General features: G+C 37.1%; 1 protein-coding gene across 12 annotated transcripts in view; it reads right to left on the bottom strand.

The window, feature by feature from the left end:
* The window catches only part of MYSM1 (Myb like, SWIRM and MPN domains 1), a 40,601-nt gene that overhangs the window by 7,547 nt on the left and 8,643 nt on the right, over positions 1–24,411 (bottom strand). For 6 of the 12 annotated variants that reach the window (XM_044770915.2, XM_070509791.1, XM_044770917.2 and 3 more), the window contains 12 exons: positions 23,576–23,654; positions 20,547–20,645; positions 17,580–18,352; positions 13,669–13,799; positions 12,421–12,524; positions 11,093–11,170; positions 9,044–9,132; positions 6,488–6,542; positions 6,105–6,155; positions 5,327–5,401; positions 4,053–4,241; positions 3,351–3,483 (listed from right to left, as the gene is read on the bottom strand). In XM_044770915.2, the coding sequence (XP_044626850.1) occupies positions 3,351–3,483; positions 4,053–4,241; positions 5,327–5,401; positions 6,105–6,155; positions 6,488–6,542; positions 9,044–9,132; positions 11,093–11,170; positions 12,421–12,524; positions 13,669–13,799; positions 17,580–18,352; positions 20,547–20,645; positions 23,576–23,654 (1,856 nt within the window). Of the gene's footprint in view, positions 1–3,350; positions 3,484–4,052; positions 4,242–5,326; positions 5,402–6,104; positions 6,156–6,487; positions 6,543–9,043; positions 9,133–11,092; positions 11,171–12,420; positions 12,525–13,668; positions 13,800–17,579; positions 18,353–19,713; positions 19,921–20,546; positions 20,646–23,575; positions 23,655–24,411 lie in introns of those variants that run through there. The other 6 variants (XM_070509796.1, XM_070509797.1, XM_070509798.1 and 3 more) reach the window with 4 other exon arrangements.

Below are 24,411 nucleotides of genomic sequence, written 5' to 3'. Positions count from 1 at the left end.
TCAAAGGATGAGGCTACTTAGAAACTTCTCACATATCCTTCAAAATTCCCATGTAACTGTATTTTCAGTCTATTAAAAGCTCAGCTGGTTCATTACCAACGGCCACTACCATAATAATTCTAGTAACACTTATGTTTATCACGTGCCAGGTTTAAGGTGCTTTATATATACAAGGCCGCTTAAATGAACCAGCTACCAGTAAGTATTGTGCCCCCCGGCCCCCAATCTTTTTTTTGATGAGGACACTGAGCCACAGCGAAGTTAACTAACGTGTTCCTGGGCATAAGTAACTGCCTAGGAAGAGGCAGAGCCCGGCTTTGAACCCAGGCAGTCTGCCTCGAGTTCATGTTCTTAACCCTTAAATTATACTGCCTCTCAACCGGGTTTCAGCTGTCATAAGGCTTTTCAAGTAAATGAATGCCAACAAATCAAAACGCATGAAAAAAAATAAGAAAAAAAACCAGGACTATACTTCCTCCCCACAGGAATAGTTTGTCAATATGCTCTCAAAGCCTTTTGTTTTTCCCCCATTTTTTTTCAGGTGTATGGAAGGAGGGAAGTAAAGAGCAGGCCTGATGATAATTGATCTTTTCTTTTTTTTTGATTTCTCAATTCTCCACCATTTCATTTTCTCCCCTCCAAAACTGGAGTGGCACATTACAGTCTTCAAGCTATTAAGCAAACTTCTTTTGGTGATAACAATCATTTACTTGCTATGTTTTGATCACCTATGAAGCACAGACAACAGCTATAATCATAACTACCTATCAAAGACCTATTATTTGCTAAGGACTTTACATACATCACTGACAATCTTTACCCCTGTAAGCAAGGGAATAATTTTTTCTCATTTTACAGATGTGGCAAAGGAGAATAAGAGAGGTTAAGTAATCTGCCCAAGGTAAAATAACCAATAAATGTTAGAGCTGGGATCTGAATCCAGGTAAGCAACTACTTTTAACAAAAGTTGAAAACAGAATAAAGAGAGGTAAATTAATGCATTTTCGATCTGTGCTGATGGAAAACCATGAAAATTCACTAATGCACACAATATATGGCTCTATTTAGTATTAAGACTTTATTTTTCTAGGTTAAAAAAATGGCACTAAAACCAGTAAAAATGTCCTTTTGTACTGAATATTTTTATCCACTAAAACATCAGAAAACTAATCACCACATATATTTCCTGCCTATTACAAGCAAAGAAAGTGCTTAACCATTAGAGATATTTTAAAGACAGGATTTGTGTATATACCTAAAAGAAGAAAAAAAAAAGAAAGATAGGATCCAAGTTAAAAGTACTGTAACACAAGGTATCCCAAGGCTTTTAGAAAATCTTAATTCTTGAACCAGAGGGTTTCCAAGAAAAGCAAAGTGAAGGACCTAGGATTAAGGCCTAATAAGGAGTGCTAATAATGGTTAAGTCATTTAAGAGCAGCTCTGCCCAAAACAAGTTTCTGCACTGAGAATGTTGGATGCTTGTGCACTGTCCACGGTGGCTTGTGCGGGCATCCAGTACTGCGCCCTCCTTCCTTTCAAGCGGCTCTTGCCCGTCTGGGCAGTCTCCACCCAGGCACGCAGCGGTCTGCATCCTGCTCAGTATTAAGTCCGCACCCTTCTGGAGCCTGCACTCGATGCGGCTTCCCCTCTCTGGTACTCTGTCCTCCAAACTGAACTGCCTTTCTCATCTCCATCACCTCAAATCAAGGTCTGCCAGGCTCTGGGTGGGTTTCTCTTCCTTGCGCCATACCTGAAAACACTTAAGTCAGGAAGCTAGGGAAATTTTGGGCTCACTTCATTTGTTTCCGTCTCCCAGCAATCATCTCCCTTCACTGCCTGATGTTATATCCTAAACACCATTGCTTTAAATATTATGTCCAGTTCTTTGGTTGTTTCAGACAGGTCTTTGTTACTTCATTTTGGCCAGAAGTAGAATTCTAGAAACTGAATTTTAAGCTTCACTTAATCCTAATTAATTTAAAGTCCCATGTGGCTAGTAGCTACTGTGTTGGACAGCATCAGGGAAAAGGCTCACTTCCAAACCTAGCACACTGTGACATAAGGAAATGATTTAAACTGAGAATAAGGTAACTGTGATTCCCCCTTTCCTAACTTTTTGTAAACTTAGACTGGGCTAAAGAATGATGTATATATGTGCTATGCTCAAAATGGGCATTTTAGACTAAAGTTAATGTCAATACTATTCATTCAATAAAACCCTATGGAGCCCTGCCCACTTCCTAGGTGCAAGGCAACTGATTAGATAGTATTGGTGACACAAAGACAACGAAGACACAGCTCTTCTCTCTGGGGCTCGCAGTTTAGCAAGACATGTTCAACTGATGAATGACATTGCAAGACAACAGTGAGCAGAGAACCAAGCAGCTCTAAGAGTAAATAACACAGGGCCAGTGCTGGGGTTTTTGTCAAAGACAGGGCATCTGAGTGACATCATTAAGAATGAAGACATTAATTGTTAAGCAAACATTCATTTAGTACCTACGTTATGCCAGGCCTTGTGCTAGAAACTGAGGATAGGAAAATGAGTACAATATAATTCTACCCTAAACGAGCCAGCCCATGGGCTAATGGGGAAGAGTACAATGTGCAGTGACAGCGCCAGAGAGGACAGTGACCTAGAGCAGTGGTGGTAAGGACAGAGAAGAAAGAATCAATATCCTGGGGATGTCGACTGTTGCCTCCAATCTCTTCCTGTAGCTCTACCCACAATCCCTTCTTACCTTCCCCTACTTTCCCTAGTCTGCTACAATAATTCCCTATCCAGCCAGAGCTGACTGGGCCAGAAGTGGACATAAACCCCAAAGGAACCAAGTCATATGGCAGGCTAAACCAACCAAATTCTTCCTCGAGACAGAATGGAAACTACCAGATATAAAAATCGAGTTAGCCATTGTTAAGCCTAAACTGCGAGGCCATGGAGAGCTGGTGCTAGGGTGGTCATTTTTCTTTCATTTTTTTCATTTGAATGTCATTGCAGAGAAAGCCAGTCTGCATTTATCAAAAATTTTTCATGAGAACAGAGACTTTGTCTATTTTGCTTATTGCAGTGTCTCTGGTACCTAACAGGGACACTGCCTGGCCACACCTTTCCGCTACGTTGTAATCCTTTTGCCCAGTGGCCATGGTAACACAGGAGGGACTTGAATCTGGAAGGGTACCAGACAAGGGAAGGGGGTGTCTGTACTGCACACTGTGCTAACAGTGATTCCCTAGTTCAGGGCACACGCTTTTCCATCACAGAGTTTTGCACAGCTGTAAATTCTTTGAGCTGTAAGATTCAAACAAATGAAGGTGGAAATAGGATGATGATGTCGTTGTTGAAAACTTACGGTAGGAGCCATCTGGGCTAATTTCATCACTTATAACCAGGCAGGTGATCTGGGAATATGGTAAAGAATTGTTCCGATTATAAGGACTAACAATCATTCCAATGAACTTTGCACCGCCTCTGGAGAAGTAACTCTACAATGAAAGGAAAGACAATTAGTTTCAACTACATACCAACATTGTAAACATCTAATGGAGGAAAAGGGAACACAAAGGTATGTTAAAACCACATCCAAACAGCAGCTAAATGTAATGTCTTATATATTCATTTCACACACTAAATTTTTCAGGCCAAAATGTGTTCAATCCAACCTGAAATGGCCCTTAAAAAGATCATCTGCCCTACAAAATCTGTATTTGCCATAAATATTTTTTACAAATTATATTCATTACCCTTCAGCTATAATCTTTATCAATATGATAGTAATTTACAAACAGCTGCCTACAGCAAAAACATACACATATCAAACATAAAATTATCTGTATTAAACAAAATTGCTGATTTTCCAAATGTTTAAATAAACATGTATTACTTTTGTAATCAGAAAAGAATATAAGTTATTTCAAAACTCCAGATGTAAAGAATATTATAAATGCAGTATTTTGCTAGAAATGTTAAAAGTATATTTATTTAATAGAAAGCAATGAGGGGAGAGAATGTGTAATTATTTCAGACTACATACACACAAGCCGTATAAACACACCTGGTATTTGGCTTGAGTGTCAATATCTCGTAGAGAGGGATCAGGATCGAAAGCAGGGTGAGAATGATACCATCCAATGACGCTGCACCCTCGTAGAGCCAGGGCTTCGGAGGCCTGCGTTTGTGAGACTGGGTCCATCTCACACTGGAGGCCTGTACTCAGACTGTTACACGGTTCCGCTGCACACACCTGGAAGGGATTAAGCCTTATGATTACACTGAAATCCTGTTTTTCCTACTACTTTAATGTCTCAGTTCTTTCATACATAGATACAGAAACTTTTTAAAGTCAAGTCAAAAGACTGTATCTGACTGTATCACAGGCAGCCTTTACCTTGTGAATGAATTACACTCCAAAAGTGTGACTGTATGCCTGGAACTCAGAATCCATTTTTCTACTCAAATAAGGTCATGATAATTGCTAGTTTTCCAGGTCAGCCCATACAATATGTGCACACAGTCTTCAGTGCACCCTATTATTTATGATGATAATTTCCAGAGAATGATACATATCAAGTTTCAACTATAAGGTTAGCACACGTTTACTGGCCTCTTAGGAGTTGTAACTTTTGGCTGGTGAAGGCAATGAGGAGCCAAGGCCTGGCAGTATTCCTGTGCTCTCGGTCATAAAAGGAGACAGATGCTCACTGCAGTCATGCACCGCCTAACGACGGGGATATGTTCTGAGAAACATGCCATCAGGCGATGTTGTCGTGTGAATACCACAAGAGTGCACTTACACAAACCTAGATGGTATAGCCTACTACACACCATGCCTATATGATACCAATCTTTTTTTTGAGGAAGATCAGCCCTGAGCTAACTGCTGCCAATCCTCCTCTTTTTGCTGAGGAAGACTGGCCCTGAGCTAACATCCATGCCCATCTTCCTCCACTTTATAAGCAGGACGCCTGCCACAGCATAGCTTGCCAAGCGGTGCCATGTCTGCGCCCGGGATCCAAACCGGCGAACCCCAGGTCACAGAAGCAGAACATGTGAACTTAACTGCTGCGCCACTGGGCTGGCCCAATGATACCAATCTTATCAGACCATCATGGTATAAGTGGTCTGTCTTTGACCAAAATGTCATCACACAGCACACGACTGTACATGGAATGTTAAGTCACTTCTGGGAACACAGAACTTTCTATGTTTGCATATTCTCATTTATATCATAGGTAAAGTCCATATTTTAATTATACCCACTGAAATCTATAAAAACATTTTGTATGGTGGCAAGACTAAATAAAAAGTTTTTTAAAAAAGAGAACTTACTTCAACTATCTTATCAACTTCTGAGTATCTTCCTCCTAACAGACCAATCACTTCTGCGAGAGAAACATGAGCATGCTAAAAGAAATACAAGAGAGACTCAGCCCAAACAACAAACCCACCTGAGAAAGACTCAGAATAAAACTCACTTATCATAGCAGGCCGTTTACAAGTAAGGTAACCATGTTTCCTGAAGTGAAGTAGCCCAGGAGAGGAAGCAGACGCCAGGCTCAGCGCACAGACCTAAAATTCCGCACCTATCTTCCCTGCCGGCTGGGAGGCTTTGGACCCAACATTCCAACACTCCATGATGCCATGTTTCATTTACAAAATGAAGATATCGCTGCTCTCCCTATCCAGGAGAGGCATCATAAGGACACAAAGTAAAAATCACCCTGGACCCTCCTACAGAAAAATACCGCAAACAAACACAACAAGGTGGAGGGCTCAGTGACTCAGGGCCAACAAGGACCCTCCACGTTATATGAGCTGTGCTTTGTTGCACTGATCTAGAAGGCAGACAAAGGATACTAGGAAATGAAAACAGGGTTAATGATGATAAACAGTCTGCAAAAACTCACATTAAGTTATTTTCTCTAAAATATGGAAACATGCAATTGTTTGGCTTTTCTCCAAAAGAAAAGACTTATTTTTAGATTCTTTGTAAAAGAGGATAGTTAAGATCCAAAATACACGTCTTCCATACTCTCTTATGCCTGCAATAAAAATACACAAGAATAGAAATCAGAATAACTAAGTAAACACAATAGATGATCCTTACCAAATCCATTATTAAAAGTGCTTCTGAAGCCACTTTCACCTGAAATGGCTCCTGAAATATAAAAAAAAAAAAAATGGGGGAGCATAAAAATACAGATATCATTCTCCCTGTCTGGAGTGTCCCCCTTCTCTCCTCTACCTATCACACCACGTTCTCACCACCCATCAAGGCTCAGTAGACAAGACTGTAAAAAACATTAATCAAAACCCCAACATGGAGAAATCCTCTCTCATTTTCCATCTGTATCATTCATCTGACCCTTAATGTACCTTGCCCTGTCCAATCTTTCACATACAAATGCCTTGCACGGACAGAAAAAGAAGAAACATTTCATGTCTGACAGGAGCATTATTCATGGTCATTCAGTGACACATAAGTAGTACCTGCTTTTCTTCACTGAAAACATTACAAGGTATCAGTTGGAAGGGATCAAATGAGCTGAAAAAGAAAGAACATTTCATTTCTAGTATAATCTCAGTGACAAGATAAAAAAAAAAACCATTTATTTACAAATTTGAAAATGTATATCAACAATCTAAACCTAAATTCTGAGTGAGAAAAATGTTAAACTAGGAGAATTTCTTAGGACATTCTGTACAGCCCTTTTGAAAGCAGCGTTGGTCTTTTGGACTTGATAAAAAAATACGGGAAATGACAGGACCTTTGAGAGGAAGTAATTCTACAGTCTTAATTTCTTTTAACATTCAAAGAGAACATTACAAATTGGCAGACATGTATTCTATACTGAAAACAGGTTTCAAAAAGTTCACTGAAAATGTAACCAATTCCTTGACATTAATTGGGAAAGGGAAGTTCAAGAAAGATGGAAGTTTCTCAAAAACACTTGTCAGTACAATAACGTGCTCAGCACAGAGTGAGGACTCAATAAATATTTGTTGAATGAATAAATGACAAACATGTCCACTAAAGAAATTAACATATATAGAAAGTTCTGTGATAAACTCATATTTTAAAATGAAAAAGTAAAAAAAGATGGAAAGAGAAGCACCTAAGCAAGGCTAGATTCAAAAGCAGAAGAAAATATTAAGAACGATAAAAAGGTTTTTTTAGGCTACGTTCAGAGAAAGAAAAAAGTCAAACAAACAAGGAACATGCTCATGTCAACACAACTGGAAAAGAGCAGGACTATTTAGCTCCTATTACACCAGAAACAGTTAGCACGAGGAGATGAGACCCTTCGTTTTGCTGAAAACTGTATTCCAAGTGCCTAGAACAGTGCCTGACACACAGCAGGCATTCAAAAAGTATTTGTTGAATGAAGAAGAAAGCTCTTCAAGTTAGATAGTGCTTAATCAACACAAATAAAAAGAAACTAAAAGCCAAGATGGATGAGAAAACAGAAAGAGAGCATATGTGTCCCATAGCACTGAAGAACCGTAATGGGAAACCAGTCAACCTTCTCTGAGGAGCTGTAGAGAATGGGAAAATAATCGGGGGACTGAGGATAGGCAATTACTGGGCTTGTTTTCAAAACATAAAACAGCAGACTTTAGAAGCAGAAAATCAGATGTTGAACAACTGGAAGATTCTAGAAAAGTATTAAACAGCTGATTTCTGAACCTTTAGTAAGTGAAGAGGTGACTACTAAGAAAAATAATGGGTTCATGAAAATATAAGTTATCATAAGTAAAACCTAAATTTTATTTTCCATAGGAATGATCTGCTAGAAACCAGCAGACACACAAAGATTCAAATATATTTCCTCTGAATGTAAGCAAGACATCTGCTATGATGATTCTTCTGTATAAGACAAAGAAATATGTGTTAATTGTGGCAATGTATAGCTGATTGAACAACGATGTCAGAGGTTTGCATTTATCTCAGTTACACATTTTAATCAGTGATCAATGGGGCACAAGGCGAGCTTACTGAACTGTTGATGATTCAAAGCTACGAAGGCTAACGTGAGAAAAGTGGATCTGGATTCACGAGGATTCTGACAAACTGGAACAATGACGTGAAAATCACAATAAATGTGTCTCACTTTTAGATTCAGAAAATCAAACAGATACTAGATGAGGAGTCCCAGCTTATGCGTGACAATATTTTTACAGTCTATCTGATTTAATTTATTCTAACAACTGCACATTTTTATTTTTATTTTAGAGAGGTGATATATAATGTAATTGCTAGGAATATGGATTCTCAAGCCTTAATGCCTGGGTTTAAATCACAGCTCCACCACTAATAAGCATGGGTGAGTTACTCAACCTCTTTGTGCCTCTCAGTGTCCTCATCTATAAAATGGGAATAATATTAACTACTGCATAGTGTTGTTATGAGGATTAAATGAGTTAATATACACGAAGTGCTTAAAATGCAGGTAACAATGTTAGCTATTATAGTTATTATTTTACAAATGAGGACCCAAGGCTTATAAAGGCTTTAAGTAACCCACCCAAGGACATACTGGTTAAGTATCAGGGCATTTTCCACTGAAAAAGACCCAGTGGCATTCCTGGATGTCTTGTTTTAAAAGGGACACAAAACTATAGTCTATTCAATGGGGCATCTGCAGGAAGTGAGGGTCTAGAAAATCAAGGCATTTAACTTACTTGATGACCCTTAATGCTACAAGTTACAAATTTTAGATTAAAAAACAAAACCTTGCTAACATCAGCACCGACCAAAGAGAGAACTAGTCATTTCATGAGTTTACCTATTCATAAGGTCTAAGGAGCTGAAAGACCACCTGTCATAACCAGGTCCCCTTTACAACACATGTTGGATCCTATATTCACTGAACCTGAACAAATTAAACTTTTGCTCAAGGTCTCCTAAATTGCCTATCAGTGAAATAAAAAACTTCAAAAATTTCAGCAGTATTCTTAAACTTAATGTGAAGAATATAATGTTGCTATATTGGATATTTTTTCCGTATATCTTCTAATCATTTGTGATAAGTTAAAAAGAATCACCTTTTTGTTGGTCTTGGCCCTTTTGAAGATTTAACAGGCTTGCATTTTCCCTCTTCTCTTCTTCTCGCCAACTCCTCAGCAGAGAGATGCTAAAACAGACACCATGGTGATCAAAGAGTCCATCAACCACTGACAGGCAGAATTAACTTAAAAGAAATACTCCTTTAAGACCATATTCGAGGGCATGTGAGAACAAGACAAAGTGATGTCGATGTCGCTCCTTCTTGCTACTCACAAACAGAAATGCTGGATAATATATAAAAAAATTGTTCCAAAATACAGAGCCATACTAAACCTAAAATTTACTCCTTCTCTTGACTTGCCCGTTTCAATCGATGGTATCTGTCACCCAGGTTGAAAAGCCTCAGAATCACCTGAGCCTTTCCTCTCAGTCATTTCCCATTTCTAGTCACCAATCCTAGTGTGTTGAATTTTCTTTCCCAACCAAGAGACATGACAGCATAATGATAAACAGCACGATTCTGGAGGCAGAATCCTGGCTCTGCTACTTACTAGCTAGGTGACCCTGGCCAAGTTACTGAAGGCTTCTGTGCTTCAATTTCCTCATCTTTAAAATGAGAATAATAATGGCAGTGACAATGTCACAGTGCTATTGTGAAGACTAAATGAGTTAATGTTCGTGAAATACTGACAACAGTGTCTGACACACAGTAAGTCCTATATAAGTATAAAGTAAAATAAGTCTCTTTCATTCTATTTCTACCACCAAGCTTACACTCTAGTCCAGATTAACTACGCACCTTTTGCAGAATGCGTCTGCTATCTCCCCACATCTGTACGCCTGCTTATGCCGATCCCTCAGCCTGGAGTACCCTCACCTACTTTCCTACATTTGGAGATTCTACTGCTCACCCTTCATGTCACAGATGAAACACCACATCTTCTGTGAAACTCGCCCTCATCACACCCTTTGGGAGGACCTCATATTTCTTGGGACCAACCTTATGGAACTTACCACAGGTTTTCTCTTTCCTACCAGAAATTTAAGTTCCTTCTAGAAACCATGTATTACTAATTGTGGTGCCTAGAACAGTGCTCAGGTGTGAGGGTAGGGGCAGGGAGTAGGGAAGAGAGAAAGAAGAGAACTAACATTTACTGAGTCACACACATGCAACGCTTACTAAGTACCTAGTACTAAGACCTTCATATATTTTATTTCATTTATATCACTTAATTTTCACAACAATCTTTTGAGGGAGGTATTACTACTCACACTTTATAAATAACCACCTGAGATTCAGTGAGTTTAAGAAACTGTTCAAGGTAACAAAGCTGGTAAGTCCACATTCACATTCTTTCCATTCTACTGCACTGGTTCCCAGACAAATGATGTATGCACAGACTACGTGTGTGTATACATACACACATTCGTTGCCTATGTTTCTTTTTAGGCCTATAGTTTTTATTAGTAGAAATAACACTTTAATATTTGTAATTCAATTTATGTCTCACCTTTGGGACAATCTTTTAATTGGTGTATCAGAACATCACTCAATAAATATTTATTGAAATGAACTGGGCATACCAACTTCCTGGCACCCTAACAGATATTCTTGAGCTAGAGACCAGAATGTAAAGAGAGAGAAAGTTCTGAAGATGAGTCGAATTCCTAGTTAATTGCGCCACCAATGCTTTCTACTTTGTTTATTGGTGACTTCCAGACAAACAAATTAACGTGAGAAGGAGACCTATAGAAGTAGACATGTAAAACAAGTGTAATACATGTGAGTTGAGATACACTAATACAGAGCCAGCCCAGATGGCCAAGGAGTTAAAGCTCGGTGTGCTCTGCTTCAGCAGCCTGGGTTCAGTTCCTGGGTGCAGAACCACACCACTTGTCTGTCTGTCAGCAGCCATGCTGTGGTGGCAGCTCATATGGAAGAACTAGAAGGACTTACAACTAAAATATATAGCTGTGTAGGGAGGAAAAAGAAAAAAAAGAGAGAGGACGACTGGCAACAGATGTTAGCTCAAGGGAAATCTTTCCCAGCAAAAAAAAAAAAAAAGACAAGAAAAGGTCATAGTTACCTCAAATGTTTGTCCTTCTAAGTCTTTTGCATTACACCAATTTCCCCAGGGGTCTCGGACCCTACGTCTCCTTGTGCGCTGTGATGAGATTAAAATAAAGCAAAAGGTAACAAGATTAACTTGGCGAAATCACAGCACATTAATATATAAAACCAGAATGATAATTTTCTAAACACCAATTAACTTCTCCATTAAAATATTATGTCTGATTAGCAATGCCTGACTAAATTTTATTTTATTAATTTATGTTCAATAGTCAGCACTCTGCTCAGAAATAAATCAGTGATGATTTTCTGAATTTTTCTTAGATTTCTTAATTTTCATTTCCTTTCACCATTTGGGAGCTAAAACACCAGGATAAAAAATACTTTTAAGATCAGAAAGAACCACCAAGAAAATGACTTCCCTTTCAACCTTACTTGTGGGAGAAAACTTGCAAAAAAACACAGCAAGAGGTATAATATTGCAAACCAGAAGCAAAATAATTATATCTCAGCCTTAGAAAGGAAAAGATTGCCTAGTTAAATCAAATAGTAAAAACTACAAAGTTGGTTGACTGGATTACCAAGACCCAGTTTGGCAAACCTCAATACTGAAGCCTCTGAAACGGCCCAGCTGCTAGAAGCCAGTCTGTTACTAGCGCCATCTCCAGCGATACATTTGAAAACATCCTTTCTCAATGAAGGACGTCTAGGTAGAGATGGCTGCAGCCTAAATACTCTGAGAAAAATAGCCACTCTATCATGTATACTTTTTTCATTTCTCTCACCTATTACCAATTTAACAATTCTACCTTATTAGTAAAACCAATAAGATCAGAATATAACTCTGCCTTTTAGGAGACTTGCTGGTTGAATTGTTTTTAAAATAAGATTCATGAATTTTAAAATACTGTAAAACTCACTAACCTCAAGAATTAAAAATAAAGGCTAAAACATTTCTGATAGCTATTCCAACAACTTGAATCTTAAGAATTTTAAGCAAACAAAAAATAACTGAAATAGATAAAAAGAGCTTAACTGTATAGTTTGAAAAGATTTAGACTTAGAAATCAAAACCAAGCAGTCTAAGACCTCTTTAGCAAAATATTATGCTGTGTAAAGTTTGTCAGTGAATTCTGAGGTGTTTTTGGTTTGTTTTTGCCTCATAAACCAACACGAAACTGAACGGAAACCAGAAAAGTGTATGGCTAAGATGAAATACAAGAGAAAACCTGTTCTTCACCAAACGGCCGTCTGTCAAACAGCTGAAGAAAAGTAGAAGTGCGTGACTTCACCAGGAAAGGAGCAATTTGGAGAGGTCACTTAACGCAAGAGGTGGCCGCTCACCATGGACTGCAGACGCTGGGCGAGCTGGCGCGCTTCCACTGCCTCTTTCCTGTCCCGGATCCGAACTTTACCGACCGGCTGCGGCCTGCTATACACAGCCTGCTCTAATGGAAGTTGAGGACAACAGTCGATTACTTTAGCAAACTCACTGGCTAAACAGGAAGCCACATCTACACTGACTATCAACTATAAGCTGATTTCTATGATTTTTTATACACGAGCTTCTATTTGATTCCACAATCACGCCTTTGATGTGTTACTTGGTAGTTCTCACATAACAGTAATGCTATTATTATAAGAAAATCTCAATAAAATGGGATAGCTAGGAAATGGGTTATTTGTTTAATTTCTGATTAAATGAGTGCTAAGCCCATTTTACTAACTTTGGAAATCTAACACAAAAAACATGATTTCATTTTTCTTTTAGTGGCTGAGGAAGGTATGATACCTCAGCTTTCCTGAAAAGCCAGTCCCAACAGACAGTGCTTTGGGCAAACAAAGACACTGAAATGAAGTACAGGTCCTAGGGCACACTGTAAACTCCATCTCTCTCTCCATGAAACGAAATCGTCTCTGATGACAGGAAGTTTTCTGGTTAGTTGTCTTTTCATTGACACAGAATATAGAACATACTCTTCTCAAACCATGGGTACAAGGTTCTAATTACCTTGTCACTTTGCACCTATGGCTATTATCTTTCTTCAAAATGTTTCTGTCGTGTTAATTCAATAAAAGGGCACAACGTATATAAAAATATGCATATTGATTGACTTTAAATTTGAGAAAAACTAGGACGAAAGAAACTTTCTTCCATGAAAAATATTTTGACACTTTTATTAAAGTGTAGAGCCTCATAAACTATTTCCTTTATTTAAACAGTGCTAGACAGTATTTCTAACATTAATCCTGTATTTGCAAATTAAATGGGCTATTAGATTTTTCATAAAATTACTTTTACTTGACAAAGAACTGTATTCTTAAATTATTTCTACTACTTAGACTGAATATTTTTCCCTTAAAAATCACACCACCAATTTTCACTCTAGATTAAAGGGAAATACAGTATAATCAACAGAAATCTGTTTTACAACAAAATATCAGTAACACATTTATTCCATAATGTTAGATCATCTTTCTGAATTCTATATCTATACTAAATCTACTTGAATTCTAAGCATCGAAGAAATTAAGAGGTGCTATGAGGATGAAAAAGGTTGAGTAAAGGTGCTGTTGGGTTTTTATTTTTACCACATCCAAAATTGATTGCTCCTATCAACTCGAGGTATGTATGAATCCGTCCAATACAATTAACATCCCCACAGTTCTTCAGGCCAGGACGTACTGAGGTCTTATTTAAGTATTTCGGTTTGCATATCTCCCTAATTAAGAGATGGAAGTACAATTATTTTGGATAAACAAAAACATGAAAAAAAGATTTATGGAGAAAACTTTTAATATCTGAAACATCTTAAAAATTTACTCCCTCTAATATGTAAACGTGTAGTAAATACAATGTTAATATATAACACCCAAGTGTACTTTTTTCTAAAATACCTTTAAATAATACAATAACTTACAAGTATAGTGTGACTTTTACACGTTTCTTCCTCAATATTAAATTCAATAGATTCCAGTTATCCCACAACTTTGAAGTTCAGAAGCTTACTTATCTACAGATCCAAATTCAAGACGAATCTTTGAATAAAAAGGGCACTTTCATAATATATTGAAAGTATTTAGTATTAAACTTTTTGAATTTTTAATATATTACTTGTGTTCATCTACTTTTACTTTACTGGACAGTATCTTATAATTATAAGCTACCTTATAAATGCTTAAAAGTTTCATTAGTTTTTAACCATTATACCAATAAATATTAAGTGCTTACTCTCGGTAGAAAACAGAAATAGATAGTACAGAAGATTCCAAAGGAATCAAGAAATGTCCAGAGACTATGAAAGAAATAAGAGGTATATAATAAAACACGTTTACTGAATATACTTAATGTACCATGCCAGATAGTAGAATATAAAGTTTAAGAGTAACAGTGACCCTAATAATAGTAGCAACGATGACTGAGTGCTTATGCTAGCCTAAGTGTAGGTGCTGTACTAAGAGTTACATAACCTTAATCCTCACAACAACTCTACAGAGTAGATTTTCTTATTCTTATTTTAGAGATGAGGAAACAACAAGATGAGAAGGATTAAAGCACTTACTTAAGGAAGTGACAGTCAGGGCTGAAACACATATTATAAACCAAGTATTCAGATAGCTCGTATAACATAGGTATTTCTTATTCAATCTTTATTTTATTCTATAAATACTTATTTTGTGTCCTACGCACCAGGCATTGTTCTATGCACTAAGGATACAGAGATGAACACAAAGTTCCTGACCTTACATTCTAATGGCGGAGACAGTCAATACATTTATGAATTGTACGTATGATATTGTCAGGTAGCAGTAAGTGCTAGGAAGGAAAAGTAAGAAGGCTAAGGGGAGCGGGTGAGACAAACAGGCACAGAGATTTTACACAGGGTGTCTAGGGAAGGCCTCTAAGCAGAGACCAAGTTTAAAATCATAAATTCTACACACGTTCAGGGAGGGTAAAAAGTAATTTGTGATGTGGGAGGTATCAGAAGTTCCGCTGAAAAGCTGAGATTTCAGTGTCTTCCAAGAAAAGGAAACGAACCGCACAAACGGGAGCGGGGAAGCAGGAATGAGCACAGTATAAGAGGCTACCAAAGAACTGTCAGAATCCAGAAGTGAACTGATCTAATCAAGGATCAATCGAGTCAAAGGCTTCAAACAGAGCCCAGCGCTAGTCCAGCAGTGAACCAACAGCAAGGCCTCTAAAATCCCTGTTGAAGATCCACACTGACTCACTGGTTCCAGCTTCCCCGCACAGACAGCGCCTTCTGCGCCCCAAGCACTGTCCTAAGCACTAGGGATGAAACTGAACAAAACCAAGATCTGCCCTCGTGGAGCCTGCTTTATCTCAGGGGATGGCGAGGAAGAGGACACTACACACAAATACAAAGACAATATTTTCAGTGGTAGGAAGTTCTATGAAGATAAATTAAACACAAGGTATGGAATGAGACAGAGAAGGTATGTGAGCTACTTTACACAGGGCACTCAGGGAAGGCCGCTAATTTCCTCTGTGCACAAGCAAGATTCGTCAGGATCTGGGAGGCGGAATCATCCAGGCAGAGCAAGAAGTCTGGGTCGAGGGCCGAGCAGAAAGTGTGAAAATAATGAGTCAGGACTGCAGACTCTGGAATCACCTTCACCTACTGTGACCCAGAACAAGTTCCTTCTCCTCTCTGAACCTCACTTTTCTCATATCTCAAAATGAGGACAAGGTTGTCAAGAGGAATGGAGATGATTTAAATACAATGCACAGCATTTGACAGGCCTTCAATAATGGTATCAGCTACTATTTTAGTAAAGGTGTCCCCAAACAGGGAGTCAATTCCATGTGCTTTTATGAAAAGATCTTTAAGCCACAAGCAAATCAAGCAGGCCTCTGTTTCTTTTTAAAACTCTAACTCTTCCTTCTATTTTAACACCACCTCCAGTCCCTAATCACTCTGTTCTATTTCTGAAGAGCAGACATTTGAGTTCCTGTACAAAACCTTTCTTCTTGCTTTCACACTGTTCTGCTCAGTCACCATAGTGAAACAGCCACATTCAACCGGTTTCATGAACTAAGGCAAATGACATTAGGAAACTACTGCCATATAATTTATACTACCTATATAAATTATTCTGCCTCATTTAAAATCAAAACTTCAAAGTAACAAGTGGAATTTGATTAAAGTAACATTAAGTACTCACTGATGATTTATATAGACATTTTTGAGTTAGTTATGACTCTGAAGACCTTCAATTTTGGCCAGTCATACTCTTATTTTCAAAAACAAATTTGATACCAATAGAGAGCTAATTTAATTTGTCTTTTTTCATAGTGTGAATTAGGCAATGTGAAATAACGGGAAGAATGATCTACAGAAGGCTTTCTTCTGTCAGTAGCTGGCTGCATAATCAAAGGCGGGTCAACCTCAGAACTGCTCTTTCAAACACCCGCCGGTTCTACAGGATTGCTGTGAGGAAACAGCTGACACAAAAGAGCTCCCTGTAAACTGTAAAGCACTAGGCAAATGTCAGGAATTGCACCTCGTAAATATTCTTTACTCTGATACCACACTTATCTACAAGTTTTACTTTTAGCAATCTTAACCATTTACAAGATAACCACGAGTCAAGTACAAGACCAAAAATCTTTCTTTTAGAATAGGGCTATCTTTAAAACCCAAATTACTTAATATTGTGTGTACAAAATGAAGGTTTTAATAAGTCTGGTTGTTTTCCTCTGATAATCTTCCTAGGTTATAGCAGAAGCCCTCTGTAAAGATGGCCCTACACGATTCAGTAGCTCCTGAAGCAGTAACAACTATGAATGTTTGATGATGCCTTAATTTAACTATTATGAAAAATCCAAATTATTTTCAGAGCACTTAGACTAATAAGGCGGGAAGTTTTTTGGTTTGTTCCCCATCCTTCACTAAAATAATTCAAATAAAAGGTACTGACAATTTGGAGGGTAAACTTCATGTATCAGAAAATTCCTGTATCCTAATGAAGCTGGATGAAGGAATTATTAAAATATTATGCTACAAGGTCAAAGCTGAAAGCATTTAAGGCAGCTATTTAGAAGGGTTTCTGAAACCCAGCTACATTTAATGACACTATCCTTCTGTCACCAAAGTTTTCGTTCTTTGTACTTCAAAGTGCGTGACAGACTGGGAAAGGCACTCCCCATCTTCCAGTGCAGCAGTGTTTTCTGCGCCTTCCTAACACTGTCCTAAGAACTGGCTTCTTAAGGCGATCATCTATTCCCTTTTTTTCCCAGGACTAAACACTCTTAATGAATAGACTGATGGGTTAAAATAGCTATTGAAGACAGTATTGACCAAACTTTCAAAAAGTTTCACTCTGAGAAATTTTAAGTCTTACCTATTGAAGTATATTACCATGTTAAAGCTCTCTGGATCACTAGCAATGTACAATATTAAATTCTGCATAGGGCTAATTAAAACACTCTAGAGTTCGTTAAATCTTAAAATAGCATCTAAAATATAATTCTTCCTTACCACTGATCCAAAATGTAATTCCTAATTTTCAAATAGCGTTCTGGTGTTTTAGCTTGTCGCCCCTCAAAAAACTCAGGAATTGCTTGCTTTTCTTCTTCTTGAATGACATCTCTATCTATTTCTACTTCTTGTTCTGGTGGCTTCAGCTCTTCTTCCTCATGGCTCTCCTCCTCCACTTGGCAGGAAGAATGAAAAAGCATTTCATTATCACTCAAATCTTTCTGAGCCTCACAAGGCTCTGGAGAAGGCAAGTGCCTGGCATCATCTGTTACTCCATTTCCATCATGCTTATCACAGTTCTTCATCAGTTTATTACATTTCTGATCATTTAATTCAACTGATTTTTTGTCACTTGTGCTCTGTTTTTCAGTCCAAAATGAAATTCCTGAGCTTGAAAGTGTTTCCATCTCACCTTGCTTTATATTCTGAAGATATTCCTTAGAAGATTTAGAAATGGGATCTTCCTGGCTGTCAGAAGCACTGACCTCTACTTGACTGGTTTCATGATGTTTACTATTAGGAATGTCTAATAAAAAATCACTGCTAGGATTCTTTTGGGGAGCTTGAGCAGTCAACTCATCTGCCTCATCTGTGATGTTTACTTCCTCATCATCAGATAACTTTTCAATTTTGACAGCATTCAAGTTGGGATCGGCACGTCCCCTTAAACCTGATGGTGTCCACGCCTCTGTGCCTTTATCTTCATTTTTAATCTGAAGATCACTGCCGTTCTTCTGATCTGGTGTTTCCTTCTCTGGACCATCTAATTTTACCTTATTAAAAATCAAGATGAAATCCCCATAATATCAACATTTTAAAATTTAATCACTGGCACAAAAAAATAGGATAAATACAATGCTACTAAACTGAGTATATGTCAATGGTATATTAAATCTTTATTGTGCTTTTCTTCAAAGGGTTTACAACTGCATTTTAAATGTACAAGATAATCATTTAAAATTTCCATAAATATAGTTGACTCATTCATGGTCTGGTGATCTTTATTAATTAAATAATCATGACCTATAAAGAACTACTACTAATTTTTCAATATTAAGGTTGAAATAGGGATCTGGCTCAGATGAACCACAGAGAAACAAGTAACAACTACCAGACTAAGAGATCTTCTCTAAGATATTAAAATATCTTCAAAGCCTTATTTCTCAGAATGTCTGATACCTCAGCTGATCTTTTTCTTTTTTTTTTTTTTGAGGAAGATTAGCTCTGAGCTAACATCTGCTGCCAATCCTCCTCTTTTTGCTGAGGAACACTGGCTCTGAGATAACATCCATGCCCATCTTCCTCTACTTTATATGTGGGACGCCTACCACAGCATGGCTTGCCAAGCAGTGCCATGTCTGCATCTGGGATCTGAACCAGCAAACCCCGGGCCGCTGAAGTGGAATGTGCGCACTTAACCACTCCGGCACCAGGCCAGCCTCTGATCATTATTTATAAAGCTAAATAATCCTTTATTTAAAGGAATCTATCTCACATATCTCTACTTGGTAAATTAAAATCATCTTTCACTTAAATACAGAGACAATAGAAAAAAAACTTTTTCACAGGTTAACATAGTGCTAATATTATAGAGCTTATAATTTAAGGCATGAAATTATGTTCTATATCTGCCATAAATATCTGATAATGTAATAAGGAAAGGAAAATGAATGTCAATGAGCATATATGATTTTAAATAAAATCTTTACATACAGAGTTTTTGAAAAATCTTATAGGTGACCGACATACCCGAGGGATGACAGCCCCCCAAGAGATTATTTACAGACCCTGCAGCACAAGAGAAACCCAGAATCTTGTATTGGAGGTTAACTAGCTTCCTGTGTAGTGGAGAACAAAAGGGTAGCAGGAGGGAGAAGGACATTTGGACATAGAGCCTGAAACAGCTTTTAACAACCTTGCTATTTATTCAAAGTCTTCTGTTTTTATCTTAAAAATTCAGATAAAATTTTGCATTATATTTCACAATATATTAATGTCTCTTTTTATATTAAAATGTACCCTTTCGCCCCAAGTCTTTGAATAAAACTGACACTCCAAGATGTACTGCATGTTCTAGTCTAAGAAGCTTGGAAGTAGGAATAACCAAGTTAAGCTTTACTCTGTTGCATAATACCTCAACCTTGGAGAGCTGCCTTGGAAACGCTTTTGCTTTTGCTTGGTGAGAAGACCTAAGAGATGACTGACGCATGAGGAAGCCATTCCGCTACTTACTTCCTACGCGCAAATGACACGAAGTTAGACAAATCTTGTGTACAGGGTAAAACTCATTCTTTACATTAAAAGAAAACACCAATTTCACTTAAGATACTTCCAATTCTATGTCATTATGTTCCTAGAACTCAAGCAGAACATATTAAAAAATTCTAAATATCGAAACTACATGGTTGAATATAAGACAGATTACTTGAAAGATTAAGAAACTAGACCATAAGTATATCTTTCTGAAGACCGCAATTTATTAAAGTTTTCAGACAATTCTTCATAACAATTGTAAAAGTTTCACTGCTATTAAACAGATCTTAGAATAATGTTAGAATTTATGGCCCCTAAACTCTAATCATTCTTAAAAGTTTCTATAATGCAAATATTTAAAAAGAAAAGATATTTTCCAGGAAACAATGACCTTTAAGGTTTTCTTTGTGGAATACTACTTGCTTTATAGGATGTTTCTGAGCAATTAATATTTTGTCCTTCTAATTAACTGTATGAAATTAAGTGGAATAACATAATACCTATTTAATAGCAATACTCAAAACACTGAAGATAATGCTTTGACATTTTTGAAGATAAACGTTTGTAGAGTACTTTATGGGTATAAAATACTTTCACTATAAAAACTTTGAATATTAAGACTTCAATGCCTGAATTAAAGATCTATTTTTGCTTACTAAATTTATTTATTTTAAATATTATCATTATTAACTAGAATATTTATATTCTGCTTACCTTATTTTTAAAGTACTGTTTGGCATAACTCTTCACTTGTAAAACAGTGCGACTTCCAACTACCTTTGCAATTTTGGTCCACCTTCGGCCAAATTTAGCCTATGTTATCAGAATGGAAAAGAAATAGCTTTTGATTAACTTGCTTGCTAATATTCCAAGCAATTGTCACATTAAGAAAGAAACCCTAAAAAACCCCCCAATCTTTATTTCTTTCCTAAAACACACAGTGAAGCCTCATACATAGCTAAGACTCTGAAAATCAAAGCCCACATTCTTCTTTTGGAATCTGGACTTCTGAAAACTGACCAAAATTATTTAGAAATTGGTTTTCTTTTTATAGCTATCTAAACGAAGATCCATCATTTTTACGTATTCCTAACAGCACGTACTCATATTGTATATTATGATGTTCCAAATCTAAATTTTTTTTAAAAAAACAAGTGCCTGAAAGGGAGGCAGATTATATTTTCCATTTATAGAATCAATTGAATAATTAAAAAAATTTTTTTTTACCCAGATTCCACCTGTTACAATAGCCATTACATCCCATAGCAGATACTTTTACAGAAAACTGACTTCCAAGAGTGAATCACACGTGAAGCGACCTGCAACCAGTGCCTCCCTGGCCCTCTCCCGTCACAGGCTGTGCGCCTGCTAACACTGACACCGCGGTGGGAAACAGAACTGGTGGGAGCTCTGCTGTGTTCCAAAGCACAGAAAAGAATGCAATATAACTTTAAAGCTACAAGGATTTTTAGGTATCAAGTCTATCATTTGACACATAAATCTCCTTCACGATATCTCCAACATAAGATTCTCTCTACTTCCTAAAGTAGCTCAACAATTCCAAGTTTTTAGAATTCTTAAAACTATGGGAGAAAAAAAAAACCCCAGCCACAACTCAGGGAAGCTGATCCCAGGGCCAGATCGACAGGCCAAGCAGTCATGACCTACGGTAGTAAATACTCTTCAAAGACCAGGCCCAAATGATAAAGCTTAACGTATACACTTATTTCTGGTATTCATGAGGAAATCTGACATAGGGACAATTTCTTACAACTGAAAGTACTTCTGGGAAAATTATTAGTAAGTATAAACTCATTATTTAAGACTTTTCTTAACTAGCTGAGATCAACTTACTGAAGAATTAGTTATCTTTATTGTGGGATAAGGCAAATCGATAACTTAGTAGCATGGGGCAGTTTTGAAGACAGGAAAGATCTGGATAAAGTGTGACCAGTTGGGATTGTAGGGGCTTGGGCACTACAAATATTGGAGAGGGGACACTAACAAGAGAAGCAAAAAAAAAATTCATCAATTTCAAAACAGAGAAGGGGACAGCTTATACTCAACAAAGGGAAGGAAAAACCTCCCTTCATCATTCAGTACCACGTAACTCCCCTCCCTCAAGCCTGAGCGAGTTCAGTCGATGATCAAACTCTGTTAATAGATTAAGAAGGCTGGGACTGGGGCTGGCCCGGTGGCGCAGCGGTTAAGTGCGTACATTCCGCTTCGGCGGCCTGGGGTTCCCCGGTTCGGATCCCGGGTGCGAACATGGCACCGCTTGGCACACCATGCTGTGGGAGGCATCCCACGTATAAAGTAGAGGAAGATAAGCACGGATGCTAGCTCAGGGCCAGTCTTCTTAAAAAAAAAAAAAAAAAGGCTGAGACTACAGCCAACGGCAACGTGCATTTTTGTGGGAAAACATTGTAAATTTAAAATATCTGTTAATGTATATGTAGATATCTACATATGTATATAAATAAATGCATATTTGTTTATATAGGGACAAAATCTCTCTTGAAGGGTAGACAAAGAACAGATGACAATGGTCACATCAGGCAAAGAACTGAAGGCTGAGACAGGAGTGAGAGGGAGAGTTAACACCCCACAACTTCAGGCACCTTCTGAATTTTGAACCATGCAGACACAGTCCCTGCCAATGCCAAAAATAATTACCTAAAAATTCACAACCTGTTTGTGCATCTGTGTCTGTCTGTCTGTCTGTCTATCTATCTACGGTCTTTGGTAAGGGGCAAAACACCAAAACTGTCAGCAATCTTAAATCAATGATTGGTTCATTAAAGTCAGACTATATAAATGACAATCATGCAACAGACTAAATATCAATATAAGAAACATCGACAGTACTGAAGAAAAACCTCAGAAAGAGATAAAACCCTCAAGATAGTTTATGTATTCACATAAAAACATCAAAGAATATATAGATGTCACAGTGATGACTACCTATAAAAATACAAGCACATTTTGTTTCCATGATCTGTAGAAACATTAACAATGATATTTCAATTTGCATTCATGAATCCTACATAAATATTCTATATATGTAAATATACAATTTCAAAATTAATTAGCACAATACTAAGTAACAATTACATTAAAGGGAAAGATACAATCTACTCTCGATAGTTAAAAAAGAAAAATTCCTGAATATTTCGTTAAAGATTTCTTCATATTAAGGAGTATTTTTAGACTTAGAAATTGACGTACATATATTTTCCATTATGTAACTTGTAGACATTTAAATAAATCTCAATGTAACAGAAATGCAAAAGATGTTTCTGGTCTTTAATTAAATTTGCTAAAATATTTAGACCATGAGTACAATGCCAAATATCTGAATAAAAAAGAAAGCTAATTACCCAACAAGTTTTTTTCAAGAGAAAAAACATCAGATAACTGAATAATTTTGTCTTTTAATCCAGGTAGTTGGTGTCATGTATGTAGATATAGCTCAATTTCTTGGGTTTTTTTAATAACAAAAAAAAAACAGTGAAAATTATCTAAAATACTGATCCAAATCTATTTTAATATTTTAGTAATTTAGATATGAGTTAAAAGGAATTCTCTTGTACACTACAAACATTATCACTCTACAAAAAAAATATAGGTGTGATTACTGTATTTGAAAAGAAATTTCCAGTTTCTATAAATTAATTTCATCCTGTAATTCAATATTTGCTTCTAGAATTACTTTACTATAAATTAAAAATTGCTCTATTTACCAGCCCTTGTTCAAACAGCTCTTTTTCTTCTATCGTCCACTTTACTGAGTAACTGGCTGGTTTTGTAGGAGAGTGTACCCTGAGGGGAAAAAAAGGAATTGCAAAAAAAATTTCTGAAATGGAACATTCCATACTTATGCAGCTAAAGGTTATAGAGAGCCAAGGGCTAAAAACTCAATACTGTGAGTCTAAGAATTAAAAAGAAGAAGGCTGCAGCCTCCACCTGGGGCACAGATTCACCCTGCCTTCTCTAGCTCAGGAGGGTAACAGCCCCCAAACACAACCCTTGGGTCTGAGTGAAGACAACATTAGAAGACATCAAGGGAAGTCAATGTGATAAAAGACAAACAGGCTTCCTTAAAATGGACAAAAAGCAGTAGACATTAATGTTTCCAAATCCTGAACGTATGGAAGAGCTTACACAGGCTCCAGAAATATTCTCTCTTTCATTCTTCCATGTAAATCTATGTAAATATCAAGCCAGAAAAGAAGTGAAAAAACTATGGCATTATGTTTATTGCTTTTGAAATGCAGTACCTTAAGAAATTAAAAAATAGTGATGAAGCTCACTAATTTAATTCAAACAAACCATCAATCTTTTCATTCACTTCATTTTTTGTTGCTGCTGTTTATTCAGCAAAATGCAAAGGCCAAGGTCTGCTCAGCACTCAAGCTCCTGGCAAGTGCACATCTGTAAGTGTGCCCTTTAAGAGACCTAACCCTTAAGGTTAGGCAAGTTTACAAACACCAAATAACCGCAAATTTTCTTCAGTTATAGGGAAAGAATATTTATAAAATAGTTAATATTTAATTTCTCCAGATAATTTTTGAAAGCC

Source organism: Equus asinus, chromosome 5 (genome assembly GCF_041296235.1).
Source record: "Equus asinus isolate D_3611 breed Donkey chromosome 5, EquAss-T2T_v2, whole genome shotgun sequence".
Lineage (NCBI taxonomy): Eukaryota > Metazoa > Chordata > Mammalia > Perissodactyla > Equidae > Equus > Equus asinus.
Note: the sequence above shows the minus strand (reverse complement) of the source record. Positions and strands in the feature narration are given on the sequence as shown.